General features: G+C 32.1%; 2 protein-coding genes across 5 annotated transcripts; both read left to right on the top strand.

Annotated features, from left to right (window-relative positions):
- The first annotated feature begins 6,197 nt into the window (after window positions 1–6,197).
- SR34A (SER/ARG-rich protein 34A) lies at window positions 6,198–11,642 on the top strand. 4 transcript variants are annotated; one of them, XM_088882766.1, is made up of 15 exons: window positions 6,198–6,338; window positions 6,459–6,565; window positions 7,850–8,114; window positions 8,265–8,385; window positions 9,384–9,449; window positions 9,631–9,705; window positions 9,816–9,936; window positions 10,041–10,087; window positions 10,174–10,231; window positions 10,442–10,491; window positions 10,588–10,644; window positions 10,767–10,843; window positions 10,973–11,032; window positions 11,132–11,192; window positions 11,309–11,642. In XM_088882766.1, exons 4-15 carry the CDS (start codon window positions 8,299–8,301, stop codon window positions 11,327–11,329), a joined length of 780 nt encoding a protein of 259 aa, XP_088738892.1. In that variant the 5' UTR covers window positions 6,198–6,338; window positions 6,459–6,565; window positions 7,850–8,114; window positions 8,265–8,298; the 3' UTR covers window positions 11,330–11,642. The 4 variants fall into 4 exon arrangements, with proteins under 4 accessions (XP_088738892.1, XP_088738894.1, XP_088738893.1 ...); XM_088882768.1 differs by lacking the exon at window positions 7,850–8,114 and adding an exon at window positions 7,750–7,785; XM_088882767.1 differs by lacking the exon at window positions 7,850–8,114 and adding an exon at window positions 7,289–7,483.
- A 1,266-nt stretch (window positions 11,643–12,908) lies between these two features.
- On the top strand, window positions 12,909–14,078 carry LOC105166781 (large ribosomal subunit protein P1). The gene is made up of 3 exons (XM_011086264.3): window positions 12,909–13,077; window positions 13,163–13,378; window positions 13,824–14,078. The coding sequence occupies exons 1-3, from the start codon at window positions 13,009–13,011 to the stop codon at window positions 13,875–13,877; spliced, it is 339 nt and encodes a 112-aa protein (XP_011084566.1). The 5' UTR covers window positions 12,909–13,008; the 3' UTR covers window positions 13,878–14,078.
- The last annotated feature ends 4,900 nt before the right edge of the window (window positions 14,079–18,978 follow it).

Below are 18,978 nucleotides of genomic sequence, written 5' to 3'. Positions count from 1 at the left end.
TATTAGACATTCATTAATTTTATAAGAAATTTATAAAATTTTAAATTATAAAAAAATAACTATAATTATAATATATATCAAAAAAATTCATTTTATAATATATTTCACATAATTTCATATTTTTATTTAATTATGTAAAATCATTAATTGATGACATAATTATTTAAACATATAAAAATATATCGGATCAGACCTATCATGAAACATCTTATAAAAGATAAATAATAATCCTATATATTTTGGAGAAAAATTAATATTACAAATAAATTATATTTAATTTTCGTAGGTTAGTTAAATTAATAATGGGGGATGGTATTTACTTTGAGTGTTGGTAAAATGTAATTCTAAATCCATCAGTGTGTGGATGTTTAAATGCCACAGTCAAGAACGAATTTAGAAGTAAAAAGTTAGAGATGGTAAAAAAAATCACACTTGAAGAAAAGAAAAACTCACATTTATATATTGTGTTTCCCTTGCTAATTATAAATACTCTCTTATTATTTGAAAAACTTACAAATACCCTTAAAATTAAAAATAATTATAAGGGCTACAATAAAACGAAAATTAATACTCTATCCTTACTGAATTTTTATTTTTTCTTTAAAAAATATACGAGAAAATAAAAAGAAAAGAATGGGTGAGTAACGTAAAACATTCAAAGGGTATATTTTAGTTCATAGGATTTTTTAAAAAAATAAAAATAAATTAAAATTTGTAGTCCAAAATGATATTTTGATAAATCCAACATGAATATCAATGAAAACTTAACTAACGAGATTTAACAGTTAGACGGAGGTTAAAATGATTTATTTATATTTTTTTAAATGATAATGAATTATTATAGTTATATGAAATTTAATATATATGTATATAATTTACCTGAAATTGAAAATATAAGAGCAAGGTATGATAGAAGATATGAAAGGAATTGTAAAGGGGTGAAGGAAAATCACATGAAGCATGGGAATGAGTAGATGCATGAATTTTGATGTTCCGCGTGCAGGTAAACGTCACAAGCAGGTGCTAAACGTATTTGGCCTTAGCTACCCCAAAAAACTATTTATTTATTAAGTAGATGCCAAAATACCCAGTCTTTATCCGCAAAGGCGATTTTCTTGGGAAAGGCATCTTGCTATTGCTACCGTCACAGCCCTAGCTGCCACGTGTTACGCTCGCCAACACAAATAAACCACATGCTATTTATTTAAATTAAATATTAAACATTTAAATATGCAATTTATTTAAAAAATGATTAATTCAGAAAAATTGGATTCGATTTGACTTCACCGGATGAACAATCCTACATTCAAGTGAAAATTCAAAATCAAGAAAATAAAATGTTTTCAACATGCGATTATAGCAGAAATAATAGAAAAATATCTAAAAGCCATGGTTTGAATGTTTATAAACGTATTTGCACTATTGTAAATATAAACGTGCGCCTAGAAAATTAATAATAATAATAATAATAATTAAAAATTATGAAATTATTTTTATACTGATATAAAAAAGAAAGTTTATTTTTTTTGTCGATAAATGACGATTTGTGATACTGTTATATTAATTTTTTTGTTGTGTTGATAATATTAGTTTATTTATTTTAATATGACGTGTTAGTTTATATATTTTATTTTATTTTATAATATATTTTAAAATATAAAAAATTATTTATTATACTTACGTGTTTAGGCTACGGATTGTAATATAAAGAGTCAAACATGTGAAATTTCAAATGAGTACAAGCTAACGATGATTCTTAGTTTTAAAGATGCCTTCATGGAATTGCGTACTGTAATGCGAGGAGAAGAATTGTACGCAGCCAGGCAATCCCCTGACGGCACCGTTTTGTTACGTAGACGCCACGAACACCACCAACAGTCCGCACACGGTAATAAAACTCTCTAATTTACGAACATTAAAATTCTTAATAATAGCTACAAGAAGAATATTAAAAGAATTGCATTAAAAGGTGGGTCGCGACCATCTTTCTTTGTATTTTTTATATAATTATGAATACTATTTTATATTTTTAAAAATATAATATTTTTTTTATTTTAACAACGGCCACATTTCGTTAGTTGTTCTTACATTTTCATTATTTTTTTTATGGTAAACGTATTAAAATACCCTCTTAGAATATAATTTATAATATATACATTTTGATAATTTTTAAAAATATTTTTATGGATTAATATTCCCTATAGATTACTTATTTTATTCACCCTATATTTTTTTATATATTTTTATAAATACTTTTTTAATTTTTAAAAAAATTCCAGCAAGGAAAATATAATAATGTCCTCTTTACTGTTTAAGAATTACATAACTATTTTTTATTTAAAGGGGGTATTTATAATTTTTCAACAATGAAAAAAATATTTATGATTATGTCGAATTGTAATTTACCCTAAATAAATTATTCGAGTCCCAAACCGTGATCATTTACTAATACAATGCGTTGCTATATATACTTTGTATTTTGTTGAAAAAGAATTAACAATCAAATATGCTAAATTATCAATAATCAAATCAAAATTAAATATATTTATTTTGTTACGATGCATCGTGTTTCAAAATATTCCAATATAATTACTTGAATTAGAAATATATATATATATATATTATGATAAATAGTAAATAATATTTAAACGTAATAAAATAAAATGGCTATCCTTATTTTGGTTTGAACTGAATTAATAAAGCCCATTAGCAATAATGCAGGCGAGCATTTTATACTTATTATATAATTGACATATAATTTAAATCAAATAATCAATTTTTGACATAATATACAATCACATATTTTATATGATTGGTTGAATCCCTAAGTTGATTTTGGATTTTTTTGTTATAAATGTGAAATTTTCACCTTAATACTTATAATTTAAATATCATCGTACCTTAAGTCGCTTTCCCATAAAAATAAAGCAACATAAGAGCAAATGGTTTCGACTTTGATTAAGCAAATGCGACTTGTGAATTCTTTTTTTTTTTTTCATTCTGTATTAAAATATTAGTTGGTCCGATTTCAACCGGCATAAAAAAATCAGATGGACTTTAATATTTATACGAATGCTTAGATTATATTTGAATCGAATGGTTTGGAATTATGAATTTATATTTAGTAATAATTTCTTTTGTTGGATTTATTTAGATAATTATGAATTCAACAAATTTAATTTTTTTTATATGGAGTAATTCAGAATTCTTATCAAAATGTATTCTTAGGATATATTCATTAATACAATTTTTTATATTAATATATATAAATTATTATAATATTAAGTGATCTGTCGTTACCAACCGATCGTATATGAGTAGGATCAATATATGATGCTTACTCCGCTAATGAAATGATTAATTAGACACACCGCCAGGAAAAAAGAATCAACTAGTGGACCACTAAACTTAATTTGATGCAACCTAATTATTATTTGTTTAGGCTGCACTGACTTTTTCATGTGGGCCCCAATTGTTCTGCAAATGATCCCGACATCTTTTAATCCTAGCCGTCAATCGAAGGACCACAAGTCTTTAATTGGCCCTACATATCTTACATCGGTAATTTTAATTATAAATAATAAATATACGAGTGTTAATGTATAACTAATAATAATAATTATTATACTAAACTAATTAGTATTATTTAATACAGCTTGCTATTGGATCGGTGCTTAGTGTTTGAAGTATTATTAAGTTTGTCATGAAAAGACGCCCTCACAAGAGATGGTGTCTTAGTTCAGCCAGTTCGTCGCAAGGTATTGGTCGCTTTGATTTCAGTTTTATAGAGAGGAGTCACACGATTTTATCCTGTTAAGACGCTTCGTTGCGGAGAAAAAACTTTAGATTTATAAGCCAATCAAGTTTCTCGTCTGCAATCAATATGGAACGATTGCCTATGTTATTAATCCTCAAACGAGGGACTTGGGAAGAGCACATGGCTACATTCCCACATACGACGCCAATAATGTAATTGTGATTTTGAATAAACAGATAATGGGAAAAAATACCTTTGTCATAATACTATTAAAATAGTTCAATACATATACACATTGTTGGAATTCGAACTCATAATCTCCTAATTGTGGGATCTCAGCTTCATCCGAAGAATAAATTAAATAACTTATCGACTCAATTAATATACTAAAAAATAATAAAATAAATTCACATAAAATGAAATAAATAATCACACATCTCAAAAAATTCATATACATAACTTCAAACCTGTATATAAAATTTCATTCTTAACTATTAGACTTAGACGTGGTTACTAATTGGGCCTAAATAAATTTATTAATTACCCAAAAAATGTGTTTGATGGTCTTTTTCTGACTGGGACAACAATAATAATGATTGCCTCTAAGACAAGGCGCGGAAGTAAATTTTGTGAGCTACTGAAGAAAGGGACAGAAATGGCCTAAATCATGCCAAGTTTTTTATAATAGTATACCAATCCCTATTAAATTAACTTATTTATTAGTTTTATTGAGTATAGAAAATTTCAAGACTATTTTTTTCTTTGTAGAGTACATTTAAATGTAACTTTTTTCCTTCAAAAATTCAAACGGGAATTAAAACGTGAAATATTATTATATTAATCTACTGTGAAATTAATGGTACCAAATTATTACTTTTAAGTAATATGGTATATTTGAATGTAAATTTTGTAGTTTACGAAATGAAGTTAATTTTTTCAATAAACATGTGAATAATTACATCGACACCCCTGACATATAACTTGTTTATACAAATTATTCCTGCTTTTTAAAAAATTAAACATACACCATCATAAATATCGACATCATATTTTTTTGAAAAACTACACATACACCATATATGAACGCCGATAACACTACATAAACTATTTATGTTTTTTGGCTGTCGTGATGTTTTATGTAATTACGTAAAAGATAAGGGTGATTTATATAATTAGGTTATAAATTAGTAAATGTAAATAAAATTATCCCATATATATATATATAAATGGATAGTTGGAGTAAATATGGAAAGGGTTTAAACTGATTTTATTGGAAGTTTAATATTTTTTTTTAAAAATATTTTTATAGAATGTGTAAGAATTCATAGAATATTAGCAATGTAGATAATTCAATAACTTATTTTTATATGAAATTTAAAATTAGGCGAGTTTTACGAATATTTTGAAAGATATATATACACACTTTTAAAACTTCAGCAAAATGTTGTTTGAAGTGTAAATTGGTGCGGCCCAAACTATTATATGGGCTATGGGCTCCATGTGCTAAAAGCATTATTATATTTATTCTCTCCTACATTTTTAACGTATCGGTTATATATTAATTTTATTGAATTCGATGGCCTAACTCTTAGAAGATATAACTATTGTTTTTATATACTTTATTTAAAAAAGTAAAAAAATAAATATATTTATATATAATAAAACAGAAATACTAAGGCCATCTAAGTAAGCTTTGTCGTGTTTATACTATAGAATTTGAAATATTTATAGATTTTATTTTATTATTTAAAACGAAACATTGATGCCTGAGGGTATTTGTGTATTTAAACTTATTTGCAAAAGATATCGATATAATTTATTTTTTTCAAAAATATAACTATACCATACTTTGGCCTGGGGTACTAACTAGTATAGATATATAATTGAAAGGAATAATTACAGTCAATTCTCCTGAGATTTGATGTAGTTATACTTAAATCCCCTATAATTTGAAAAGTTACGTATGCACTCATGATGTTTGTTTCTGTCTGATAAATAAGTTATCATGTTAGTTAAAATTCATTGCACTTGTTGATATTAAAAAAAACAAATTGAATAAAAATGATATTACCATCGATTGAATTATTGCAGATCAACCAATTTTTTTCGCAATGAATATATATATCCTCACATATATTAACTCATGAAGACGTATGAGAGTAATTTGATCATATTTAGTATAATAAAATAGTAATAAGTCAATTGGGAGGTAAATATATATTTTTTATTTTATTGTTAATATACACAAATTCGATGAATGTTGACTAACAGATAGATTTATTTGTTAGACGGAAGCAAATGTTGGGGGTGTTGGATGTAACTTACAAACATGGAAGTTTACATGTAATTACACAAAATTTCAGGAAAGAGGAGTGTAATTGTCTCTAATTGAAAATAATAATCAAGTTATAGGAGGGCAAATCATGAAAAAGATCGGGGAGGCAAATGTAATTAGGCGAAACCTCAGCACCCTTCATAGGAAACTTTCAAGAAGAATATAATCAGCCCCGTGCCGCATGCTGAGCCCTAGAGCAAAGTGACCGTGAAAAATAGTCGAAGCGCCGCCCAAACGTCAAAAGAGGTATTTGTATATTCGTTCAATTTCAAATTCTCAGAACCCTAATCCTGGATATTCATCTATTAGATTCACGCAGAAATGTCGTTTTGCTAACTGTTTAATGGTTGTAAAATCATGTTTCAGACGAACTTTAGGTTGAAGAAGCCCTAGCTCGACGAGCCCTTGGACTCTCTTCTTCACGGAGTTGGTTTGCGCGGGGATTTACGCTGCTGAGCTGATTGTCTGATCTGGTATGTTTTGTATTGGAAGGAGTTTGATGGTTAGGGTTTCTAAGCAATTTGTGTAACTAGATTCGTGCTCGAATGGAATGAATTCAAATTGGGGTTTTGGAGTTCTGATTGTGGGTTATTGTGTTGGAAACTGAATCAGGGGATATCTTCATATTTTCAATCCCAAGATTCGAAATGCATGTAAATTGTATCAGCCTAAGCGAATCTATTTTCAATTCCTGGGTTTCCTTTTGACTCCGTTAGGATCAAGAATTCAGCTTAGCAAAATTAATGCAAAAACGTTGATTTTTTTTATAACAAAAAAAAAGTTGAACTGAACTACATCAACTCGTTCTTGCACATTTTGGACGATTATGCATGCCAAATACTTTCCAGACGTACTTAAATGTCATTAAGAGTGTCTTATTGTCATGCTAGTGCAAAAGTTTTCTTTATCTTTTACTTAACCAAGTGGAAATATTTTCATAGTTTTGTTTCAATAATATTTGAATTAATTTGAAAATAAAGTTTCCAAAAAACTTCTTACCTTGAATGAAATGTAAACACCATTATATGGTGTCTACAGGCATTTGCTTTAGATGCTTTCCATCATTCCATGGAGTGGTAGATTTGGAATTGAGCTGGGATTTTTGAGATTTTTTTGCATTAAGATTTAAAGAATTTTGTATGCATTCCTTGCTTATGTTGTATTGCTGATACTTGTTGTGGAACTTGACTTTGAAGAAACAAGCAATGCCTCTGGTAGCATGAATTGTCTTCATTAAACATACTGTTCCATGAAGCTTATATTTGAGGGGCTACCTGCATTCCGGTGAAAATGGTCCATGGCAAAGCTTGGGAACGAAGTTTCACTAGTTCCTTCTGTATCTATATTTTAGCTTTACTTTTGGTCTTGCAAGGCTCTTAAAGCACCCATTGGTTAGTTGATTTGTCTTCATGCATCTCAATTTTATTTTCTTAAATTGTTTCCTGGCATATAAGGTGTAAAATTCGAAAACCTCGAGTCCACTGAATTTGGTCTAGTCAGTTGAACCAAGACCTTATTCTTAACTGTTCTTTTAGCCTTATGTTTTTCCAAACAAACATAATTAGAACATTTTTTTTCCACTTATTGATAAATGTACCGTGTCAAAGGAAAAAGGGCTATCAAACACTGGGTCCCTGATATATTACATATTTTCCAGGATCATTTTTCCGCAGTGTAAAGAAGTCTGAATAAGGTGAATACATAAGTATCTGACGATGTTGTCTCATCTCATGACACAAATGCTTTGTTTATGATAGATGTCAAGCGCTTGGACAAATATGAGCTTTGGAATCATACGTAGGGATGTAGAATGGGAGTGGGAGAATTCAGGGTGGAGTCTTTGGTATATTTATAAAATTGGAAGTTCTTGCTTGCTCTCTGAAGAGCTATTCATCTGGCAAAATTTTAGAGAGGATGAGGAGATCGTATTTTAATTCAAATAAATAATAGCTTTGGAGTATCATGGAGCATATGAGCAATGGAGCTTGTGGAGCACCGCTCACCTCAAGGATTGCTCTCTTGGTTTGCTTCATAAGTTTTTTCCTTTTTGATTATTTTCTCCTTGTCAAATCATTCCAATGGTAACAGAAGATGTATAGGGTTATTTAAAGCTGGCACCAAGTTCACTGCTTAAATTGGCTACCCTGTTGATGAAATATTTTCTCTCTGCAGCATTTACTATTGACTTCTTACTCAAGGACTGAGGATGAGTGGCCGATTCTCTCGCACAATCTATGTTGGCAACCTTCCTGCTGATATTAGAGAATCCGAAGTCGAAGACTTATTTTACAAGGTATGATTTGCATATATATATATATATATATTCTATTTGCCTTGGTTTCGTTGTGTTTCAGTGGGCATGTTTCTGAAGCACAAACACTCCAGACTTCGAACTATTGTTCTTGACATGCGATTACTTATTCACTACTGTAAAGTAAAGTTATTACTTACAGCTCTTAAATTGTTATGCTAATTCCTCTTTGAAAATCTCCCAGCCATTAGGAAACTGTTCTCTGTTTCTCTTTGCTGAATGTGTCACCTGTGATGCACAGATGTTGGATTTATATTTTTCTAAACAATCCTTCTTCCTCTCTTTGTCTAAGAAGTCCCTTTGATAGAAGTGCATGTTAAATGAGATGCACAGATGAACATGCATCAACATTACTATAATACTTATGGATGACTAGAGGTACAACTAAAGTTACTGAATCATCTTACCAAAGTGTATATAATGTGGATGGAATTGGTGTAAGAAGTGTTTCAGGTGCGTGTTCATTTGGAAACTACAAATTATTGTAGCTTATTTCCAGACTCCCTTTTTGATTTTGCATTTGGCTGTTAGGGATTGATTGCTACAAATAAGCAAGTCCACCATATCAGCTTATAACAATGATAATAGGACAGCCCATAGGAACAAGTGATGTAAAAGTGATTTTTGAATTCAGTGTTTCATCACTAAACTGAAGTTATTGGTTTGCGTTATTGTTTCTTGATTCTATTTCTGCTTGTCCTCATCCACTTCATCTGAGGGTTGATTGTATTCTTGGTATGATTAATTTATGATCTATAAGGGTGTTGACACATTGAGAAAATCTGTAGTATGCTTCTTGAGATAAGCTGGATCTCTTAATGTATGGCATTTAATTTTTCTACAAATAGATTGTTGGGTTTCTATCTCGTGGTATTATTCTCATTCTGTTTCTAACTTGTCAGATTGATCATTGAACATATCTCTCCTTCAAATTGAAGCTTTATATAAGTTTGTTCTTCAATGAATATGTTCTCTTGCAGTATGGTCGCATATTGGACATTGAATTGAAGATTCCACCGCGTCCTCCTTGCTATTGTTTTGTGGAGGTATTGTTTTACTTCAATTCACTGGGGTTCAGCTCTGTGCAATAAGAAATTCTTGCCAAATATATGCTGATGTCTATAAACCAATGGATACTTGCATTCTTGCGTGTGCACATTTCATTTTGAAATCTTGGGATCTTGTAACATTCTGTTCTCCGACTCATTTAATCTTATTTATCTGTAGTTTGAGAATGCCAGGGATGCAGAAGATGCTATACGAGGTCGAGATGGCTATAACTTTGATGGTTGTCGGTTGAGGGTGAGGCAGTAAATAAAAGTTGACGATATTTACCTTTTTGTGTTGTTTGTTCCCCAACCTTTTGGGCCTTCCCCACATCTCTTTTTAATGATTATCTGCTTCATATTTAGGTTGAGCTTGCACATGGCGGCAGAGGCCCATCATCTTCTAGTGATCGCCGTGGTGGTTATGGTGGAGGAGGTGGCGGCGGCGGGGGGCGGTTTGGTGTTTCCCGCCATTCAGATTATCGGGGTGAGTGTGCCCAAGTTTACTTAATGATTCTTCTCGGCTTAGCTGTCTGTAATTTTTTGGTTCTTTTATTTTTTCTTTTTTAATGTTCTTGTTCTGTGTTATAGTTATCGTCCGCGGGCTTCCTTCTTCTGCTTCTTGGCAAGATCTAAAGGTTAGTGAAAGTAGAATGTTTTATAAGCTACACATTCTGTTCTTTTCTGCTAGATTGGTTGTAGCACCTTGTGAAAAAAATTTCAGGATCATATGCGGAAAGCTGGGGACGTCTGTTTTGCTGAAGTTTCTCGTGATAGTGAAGGTATTACTTGAACTATCAGCACAGTAAACATTTTTATGTATTTTTGCCCTTTTATGTTGGATATTTTTATTCCTTATCTGTCTGTATGTATTTCCCTATCACTGTAAGTGTTTTCCTTGCCGATCATACTGTGTAATTTTTTGCCATTGCTTTGATTTGGTCATGATGGTAATTATGCCTCCTTGGTACTGATATTTCTATCAAATGCAGGAACCTATGGTCTGGTTGATTATACCAATTATGAAGACATGAAATATGCTGTAAGTTTATACAGTACAAGAGTTGCGGAGTTGCTTAAGCTTTTGTGTTTTTTATTTGATACAAACCAGCTACTCATACATTTTTGAATTAACCAGATCCGTAAGCTTGATGATAGTGAGTTCAGAAATCCATGGACCAGAACTTATATCAGGGTACACGTCTTTCTTGTTTTTATACCTTAGCATTGCGCTGAAAGAATCTTTATTGATTTTGTGTTAACTGCATTAATCTTGAGATAAAATGAGTTCTATTTCGAGTCCACCCTTGATTTTAGGTAAAAGAATACAAGGGCACTCCATCAAGAAGCCGAAGTAGGAGTCGCAGTAGAAGCAGAAGCCCGAGGAGGAGAAGGTAGCAAATAAACTCTGTATTTTCTTAGTGTGAAGATACGTATCTGGTTGAATTTACTAAGTGAGGTGAGGCTTAGGTTGAGATTTGATTCCAGCTGCTGACACTGCTAATAAATTGTTTTTCTTGCAGCAAATCACCAGGCCGTTCTGTTTCTAGGTCTCCATCGGCATCTCCTGTTAAACCTTCCAGGTATATGAAGCTAGATTTATTCTGATTCAGAATTTTCTTTATTCCGCTGCTGTTAAACCTCAGATCATCTTGAACAATTTTTTGGTCTTAAATGTGCAGACCGAGGTCAAGGTCTAGGTCAAGATCAAGGTCGAAGTCGAGGTCTCCATCCCCTCGCCCGGTAGTGATCTTGAACTGGAATAATCACAAAGGATTTCTTTTTTGGAGTAGAGTTTCCTTGATGGAATGTAGATTTGACTATTATTTGAAGTTCATGTGATAATGTTTTGATTGCAGGCTAGGTCTGGCAGCCCCTGATTTTTTCGGAGTCAAATGCGAATATTCTGTAGCTTCTGCAGTGCAAGAGTATCCGGTCGTTACATTATTCATGTATCTAGCGCTGCAGACTTGGACTAATCACTCTGGATTGAAACATTTAGAACTTGGATGTTTTGCGTCGGGCACTCTGGGGTTGTTATTAAACCATAACTTGCTCTTAATTGTTGTCTCGATTGCTGGAGATTTGTTAGGTCATGTTTTTGTGTACCTTACTAGACGTCGGTATATTCTAAAGCTATCTGGACAGCTTTTGTTGAATTAGAATGTTTCAATGGTGACTTTTATTATGTTATTTTTTATCTATACTATTATAAAAGAAAATCTGTTTGTCGAAATAATTTTTGATTATTCAAATTTACACTTTCATTTGTTTTCCTTCTTAATTCTTAAAGCATTTTGGTTATAATAGTAATTTTTTTTTCGCTATATCTTTTACTTTCTCATAATATTTCATATTTTTAGTAAATCAACGATTAAAAATTTATTTTATCTTTTCCTCTCAATAGCGTGTTTTATGAACTTCTTTCTTGTATATTTTTGCAATTTTTTTTCTGTTTATATCACACCATATTTCTTTTTATATATTTTCTATTTACTCGCCGCAACAATTAACATTAAGAAAAATTTATAAGCATGCAGTAACAACTAGTATTATCAAAAAAGGAAATGAGAAATCAAAGTCAAATTTAAAGAAAAAGAGTACATGCTCACGGCAACGGCCAGCCGCTAGTTCCTTTGAAATCTGGGGAAGAAAAGCGTTAGCCAAATTCAAACCGAAGTAAGAAAGAGAAGGGAAATCAAGTTTTAGCAATATCGACATCTGTAATTACTGATTTTCATCATAGGTTATTCCTAACTTATGTTTAAACACCCCCGCCCACCAAAAAAAAAAATTGAATAAATCAAATCCTATTTTACCATCTTATAAAAATAATAACTAATTCTAATAGTGATCTGATGAAAAATTAAATTAAAAAACGTACATACAAACCTTTGTAAGTATAATTGAGATGGATGCATAATCTCAAAACCTGGACTGAGTTATTTTCCTAAAATTTGTAATTTTGAAAATAAAATTCAGTTGAAAAATCATTTTCAATTTAATTCATATATATATATATATAATTCATTGCCTATATTGAGTGTGACATTGGGAAAAGGTGAAGAGTATAACTTATAACATTATGGGTTTAATAATATTAAGGTATGAGATGTTATTTTTTATTTTAATAGCAGTTGTTGAATATATATAATTATTTGATATAGATGATTATTATATAATTGTTATAATTATTAATAGTTGTTAAGTGTAGATAAAATTTACTAAAATAATAATTATTTACAACTTTCACTTAAAAAAAGAAAAGAAAGAAAAAGGGAAGGTTATATTTTAGTCTTTCTCTTTTAAGAAATAAAAAGTGATGGAAAGTTTTGACAAATAGCATCATATAGGGTGTTTTCTTGAAATAATTGAAAATAACAGGGGTGGAATGTGAAATAATAGAATTTTGGTGGAGGTGGGCGCAGATTTACTCTTATATATTCCAGCAAAACTGTAACCCTAACCCTACTAGATTAAGACGCAGCGGCAGCTACTCCACCACCACACGAACCCTCACTTCCACTTCATTTCCGATCTCTGAACGAAAAAGGGGAAAATGTCTTTTGGAGAGCTCGCTTGCACCTACGCTGCCTTGATTCTTTTCGACGATGGCATCCCCATCACTGTAACTCTCCTTACTCTTTAACTTCACATGTTTGTTTTTGCGGGCTCGCGTTGGTTTACATGATTTGGATTGTTCTGTTTGTTAGGCGGAGAAAATTGCGACGCTGGTTAAGGCTGCGAATGTGACGGTGGAATCATACTGGCCGAGTCTTTTTGCTAAGCTTTGCGAGAAGAAGAACATTGAGGATCTTATCTTGAACGTCGGCGCTGGAGGTGGCGCTGCCGTCGCCGTTGCTGCTCCTGCCGGCGGTGCTGCTGCTGGTGCCGCTGCTCCAGCTGCCCCCGCTGCGGAGGAGAAGAAGGTATTAGTAGTGCTCACTGTTTATTTGTTTTCATTTTATATATGCTATTTTGTTTATGATTGGACCTTGAATTTTGACGGTAAATTATGATTTTCATTTGGTAACAAGAGAAATAGTGCGGCAAACCTAATTGCTGGAAATCAATTTCTAGTCTGCTTTATTGGAAGACTGACTTTTATTTGGTATTGAATTCGAGGATGAATGAAAATGTATTTTGTTCTTAACAAAATAATGCGAGTTGTATAATGTTCTTGTTGTATTAATGAAATAAGAAATGCCGTTATGGATATAATTAATAAGAAGCACTTTGCACAATTGTATTTTCCTTGCTCAAATCTGGGTCGAAAAGGTGTTCAGCTGAATACTTAACAGTCGTCTAACTATGTTCTTGGACCTACATAGGTTGGTAAAGTGAATTGATAATGTGTGTGTTTAACCTTTTCAGGAGGAGCCAAAGGAGGAGAGTGATGACGACATGGGCTTCAGCTTGTTCGATTAAGAGGAGTTATTTTAAGTATTGTTTTGTTGTTCTATATTTGCATACTTGGAGTGTCATCCTAATTTTTGAACTATAATTAGATCATTATCTTTAGTGTTTATGTTTTATTCTTAGAAGAAATTAAAGTTAGCCTCTTATGACAGTTCCAATGATTCAAATTCTGAGTATTTTGAAGGATTCTAATCATGCAGTTGAGTTTAATGTTTGGAATGTGTGATAAGTAGACTGATTTTATCTGATATATGAAGTTCTGTGTCCTTGTGATTACCTATCTTGTCATTTGGATGAGTGAGCATGCATTAGAGACAAGTTGCTTCGCCGCGGTCTTTTACTAGGCCAGTCTCTGTTTTTTCTTATGAATCTATAACCTGATATATGTCTACATCACGAACTACCATGACTTGCATTGACTTGTGATGTTCGTAATCGTGTTAATGAATCATAGCTGCTGGGCTATGGAAGCAGGCTTTGTTTGAGGCTCCAGGGTGTTTGATTTCTGTTTTTAAGCAAAGCTGTGCTTGTATGCTCAAAGTACAGAAAGGCCCAAGTCCAACTCTATAATTCATGTTGATGAAATGGAATTATTATTGCTTCCACATCGCATTTCTCATATCTTTCCTGCTTATGGATCAGTGAAACATTTCTTGTGATTGCTTATTATTGGTAACAATCAACATACTGCTGAGGCTGATATCAAAATCCAGTGACTAGCTAGACTAGTTCCTTATTTTTCTTAAACCCTCGAAAAAGCATAATAGTTAAAACGAAACAATCTATATGGCCTGTGGTCCTGAATTGAGATCTCTCATTCGGCTGGGTTGGGGCAGGAACCTGTTAAGAGCAAGGTGATGGCGAGAACAATTTCAGAGTCTGCTGCTGCTAGGGCATGGGAAATGTTTAACTGTAGCACACCTACTTGATGTACATAAGAAGCTTATGACGTTTAAATAAGGCCTCATTGTAACTATTGCCATGACCAAGCGATCATCATGAGATGGATGGTCCTTTTATATAGATTGAACATGGAAACATCATGAAGTATGACGGATCATCCCATGTTATTAGTAGTATAACCTGCATTGTGTCTGCCATGTAGTTTATTTGGTGTTTTCATCAATAATCGGTCCACATAAACGTATTTTATGTTGGAACTCATGTGATGATGATGATTTAAGATAACCTTTGCCATTGAATTTAAAGTATTTTATATTCTTGTTTAGTAGTTAGTTATATTACTGTACATTAAATAAATTGATTCTGGAATGATTGAATAAGAAAAAATGTGTTTAAGGTGTTTGTATTCACAATTACATCATAATTATATGAATACTTCTTGAGCCAAAGATTATTTAATGAACATAATGGATGGTTAGATAAAAAGTAATTGCAGTAGGATAATAAGATGTAAATTCTAATTTTATCAAAACAGTCATATGAGATTTGATTTCAAAAGTGATGATTAAAAAAAAAGTTGAAACAACACACACGAATCGCATTATGAAGGTGTTGACTAACATAAGTACTTAAACTTGAGGCAACGAGATATAATTTTTTTTTAAATTATAAAGAGTATATATATACTTATATCAAATTTAAAAAAAAAGAATATAATTATCTCATAAAAAAAGAGAGAAGGAAGTTAAACACGGAAAGCGGGAGTGGAGACTGGAGTGCATGCTGCTGCTCCCCATCCCCCCAAACTTCGGAATCCTGTATGCATTATACTTATACTACTCCTTTCCTACTCCAATCACACTTCCCTTTTACATACACTCCTTCCTTCTCAAACACTCTCTTCCTCTCTATCTATATATATACTTCTTCCCACCACTACTTCTCTCCACATTCACAGAATTCCTTTCAATCAATCCTTCTGTTTCTCCAATTCAGCCCGCCATGTTGATGCCGATTCTTACCCCATTCGACGCCCTTTTCGCCGATGCTATTCGCCGCAAAGTCGCCGCCCTTTCTCGTCCCCCATCTCCTCCAAATAAGGAAGCGCAGACGACTAATGATATGAAGAAGGTCAAGGAAGTAGGCGGCCCGTCGGCGGCGAAGATGCAGGACGATCGCCGGAGGTTTCGAGGGCTGAGGTTTGCGCCGGAGCTCGACGGGATCCACTGTTTTGAGACTATTCTCCCTTATGACTCGTAGCAATTACTTTTTTCCTTGTTTTTCTGTTTTAAGTGATCAATCTATGTAATATACGTTTCGTTGGTATATAATGGAACAGAGCAATGGGATTATTCTTTCTCCCACTTAATTTTCTTCTTCTTTTTCTTGTCATTAAGTAATTATTTCTTGATTGGTTCGTTTGTTTGGCCCTTTTTCCTTTTTTTGGTCGTAATTTTCTGCTTAGTGAAAATATTTGTATCTATAAGACATTCTTTGGAGTTCATCAATTTTCGTAGTTTGAATTTGAGTTCAGCTTTCGTACGATATGTTCAACAGTCTTTAGGATATTTGGCTAAGAGTGTGTCTCCTCAAAACATTGCATAAGACGATTGAAAACTTATAAAATATTGTAAAGTGCCCGACAATTTTTTAGACGGGAGTTTATAAGATGTTAGGATTCCATAATTTTTTTTTTCAAAAAAAGAAAAGGGATAATTAATTTTATATCCGTGATCTATGATTTATTTACATAAATTACTTCCACCTTTTAGAAAATCACACATGCACCTATAAAAATATGATATTATTTATACAAATTATTCTTATCTTTTGAAAAATTACACATAGACTTTCAGTTACACAAACTGTCTCTACTTTTTTATTATCACAAGTGGTTTTGTAATTACGCACAAAATGAGTGGTTTGGGTGTGAATATAATTATCTATACTATTATAAAAACAAAAAGCCTTTTGTACTCACAAACTACGATTTTATAATACCGTTATACTAATATTTTTGTTATGCCGAGAATACACCTAAGTTGGTTCTTTTCTTTATTTCTTGATTTCGTTCTTTTCTTTTTAAAATGTGATGCGTTGATATATATAGTTTTTTCTTATCTATTATAATATATAAAAAATATAAAAATATTATTTATCATATGCACATAGAAACGACGTGACACAACGGTTAGTTCAACAAAATGAGGAGTTCGTAATTAATTTTTATAATTTTAACAAACTTTTTCAATTGAATCATATCACTATATTGTACAAGCTTTGTAATTTTATTTTATCAAAACATAATAATTTTAAATTTTAAAAATATTTAATAACATGTATGAATTTATAAGGTACTTCAACTTTTAAATAGGCGTGGCTGAAAGCCTTCTAAGTCTGAATGTGTCAGAAATTTGAGTAAACAGTAATGTTAAATAATCAAACATTGGGATATGATTCTAGATTGAAAGCTAGTACGCTTCCGGGTTGCCGGAGTTTACTCCCTCGGACCAACTTGTACATTACTTTCTTCTACCTAATTCACCTGTTTAAATCCTATTCAACTCCTCCTAACTTTTTTTTTTGGAGATCATTATACCATATTTTTTTTAAAAATTTGGTAAAGTTGCACGTAAATCTTTTATAATTTGAAAAATTATATCAAGTATTTTTGTTATTTTCGTCCAACAAGTGGATCTATTAATTAGTCAATATTCACGAAATTTGTTTATGTTAGCAAACAATTGAATGAAAATTCACATTTACCCGGTAATTTAGTACTGACTTATTGGAGGTCAAACAAATATTTTATAATAAAACTATCCTTATAAAGAGAAAGATGTACCCCTTACCTTTTCATTTTTCCTTTCCTCTTATTGAACCGAATGAGCCCTAAGTGCTGTACAGGACAAAGTTTTAGATGCACGAGAACCACTTCTTAAATCTGTAGGGGCCACCTCTATAATTTTGGTGCCCATGGACTGGTCATGATTATGTCATGCTGCAACAAGAATGTCGCAGTTTGATGAAAGGTTGATTGTGATACCCCATGACATATCGATTAAAAACTGATAAGATAAGTACTATACAAGTTTTGATTCTGATTAAAGAACTGAGTCCATCCATTTTGAGCCTTTAACTCTTAAGTGCTTCAACTTCACTTAATTTGAATTTTGATTTAATTTGGTTTCTATTGTTAAATTGTTACAGATTGTATTTATTTAGAAATTGTATTATTTTTATAAATTATATTTATTGATACATGTATTGATATCCTATAAATGTGTATATATATACACAACATATTCTGGGTCAATCGTTTTTTTCAATTCAATTCGACTAATCGAACTAATGATCCAATAATCTAATAATTTATCCGGTTGAACCATAGATCCGATTTTGAGGGCAATGGAAGAAAATTTTGGACATGGAATTTAAAACACTCTGCATAAACGGGTCATAAAGTGTGAATTTTAAATCACATTAATAAGAAAAGAGAAGGAAATGAATTAAAGATGGAAACAGAAAGAGGGGGAGTGCATGTTCATGGTGATGGTGATGGTGATGGTGATGCTTCTTCCCAACCTGCCAACTGCTTAAGAATCCTATATCCATCACACTTCTCTTTTCCTAATTCAATCACTACCCTACTCCTCCCTTCTATATATACTTCTCCCTAACCCCACATCTCTCCAACGTTCACCCAATTTCCTCCCCTCCTCTTGCTTTCAATAGCTCCTTTTGGTTTCTGCTACTGTTCTCCATTGGATTCACCACAGCCATGTCGATGCCGATTCCTACCCCATTCTACGCCGCCGTCACCGAGGCTATCCGCCGGAAATTCTCCGCCTTTTCTGATCCGCCGCCGCCATCTCCTTCTAATAAGCAGGCCGATACGGGTGATGATGTGAAGAAGGCCAGCGGCACGTCGACGTCGGCGAAGAAGCAGGAAGTTCACCGTATGCTGAGACTTGCGCCGGAGCTCGATGGGATCAACTGTTTTGAGACTATTATCCCTTATGATGCATAGCAATTTGCTCTTCTTCTTCTTCTTCCAGGTACATACGTAATACACGATTGCTAGGTAGGTACATATATACTGAAACCCTAGAAAAGGGGATCATTCTCTCTTCCCAATTAGTTTCTTTGTCTTTATTTTCTTATCAGTAAATTCCTTCTGCTTTGGTTTTCTTCATCTTCTGGTTTT

Source organism: Sesamum indicum, linkage group LG7, assembly GCF_026168435.1.
Source record: "Sesamum indicum cultivar Baizhima isolate 11 linkage group LG7, ASM2616843v1, whole genome shotgun sequence".
NCBI classification, from domain to species: Eukaryota; Viridiplantae; Streptophyta; class Magnoliopsida; order Lamiales; family Pedaliaceae; genus Sesamum; species Sesamum indicum.
This window is presented reverse-complemented; position numbering and strand designations above follow the sequence as displayed.

Coding starts and splice junctions, on each gene's coding strand:
- SR34A (XM_088882765.1), top strand. CDS start 8,299: ATGAGTGGCCGATTCTCTCGCACAATCTATGTTGGCAACCTTCCTGCT. Junction 9,450..9,630: donor CTTGCTATTGTTTTGTGGAG/GTATTGTTTTAC, acceptor ATTTATCTGTAG/TTTGAGAATGCCAGGGATGC. Junction 9,706..9,815: donor TTGATGGTTGTCGGTTGAGG/GTGAGGCAGTAA, acceptor CTTCATATTTAG/GTTGAGCTTGCACATGGCGG.
- LOC105166781 (XM_011086264.3), top strand. CDS start 13,009: ATGTCTTTTGGAGAGCTCGCTTGCACCTACGCTGCCTTGATTCTTTTC. Junction 13,078..13,162: donor ACGATGGCATCCCCATCACT/GTAACTCTCCTT, acceptor TCTGTTTGTTAG/GCGGAGAAAATTGCGACGCT. Junction 13,379..13,823: donor CCGCTGCGGAGGAGAAGAAG/GTATTAGTAGTG, acceptor TAACCTTTTCAG/GAGGAGCCAAAGGAGGAGAG.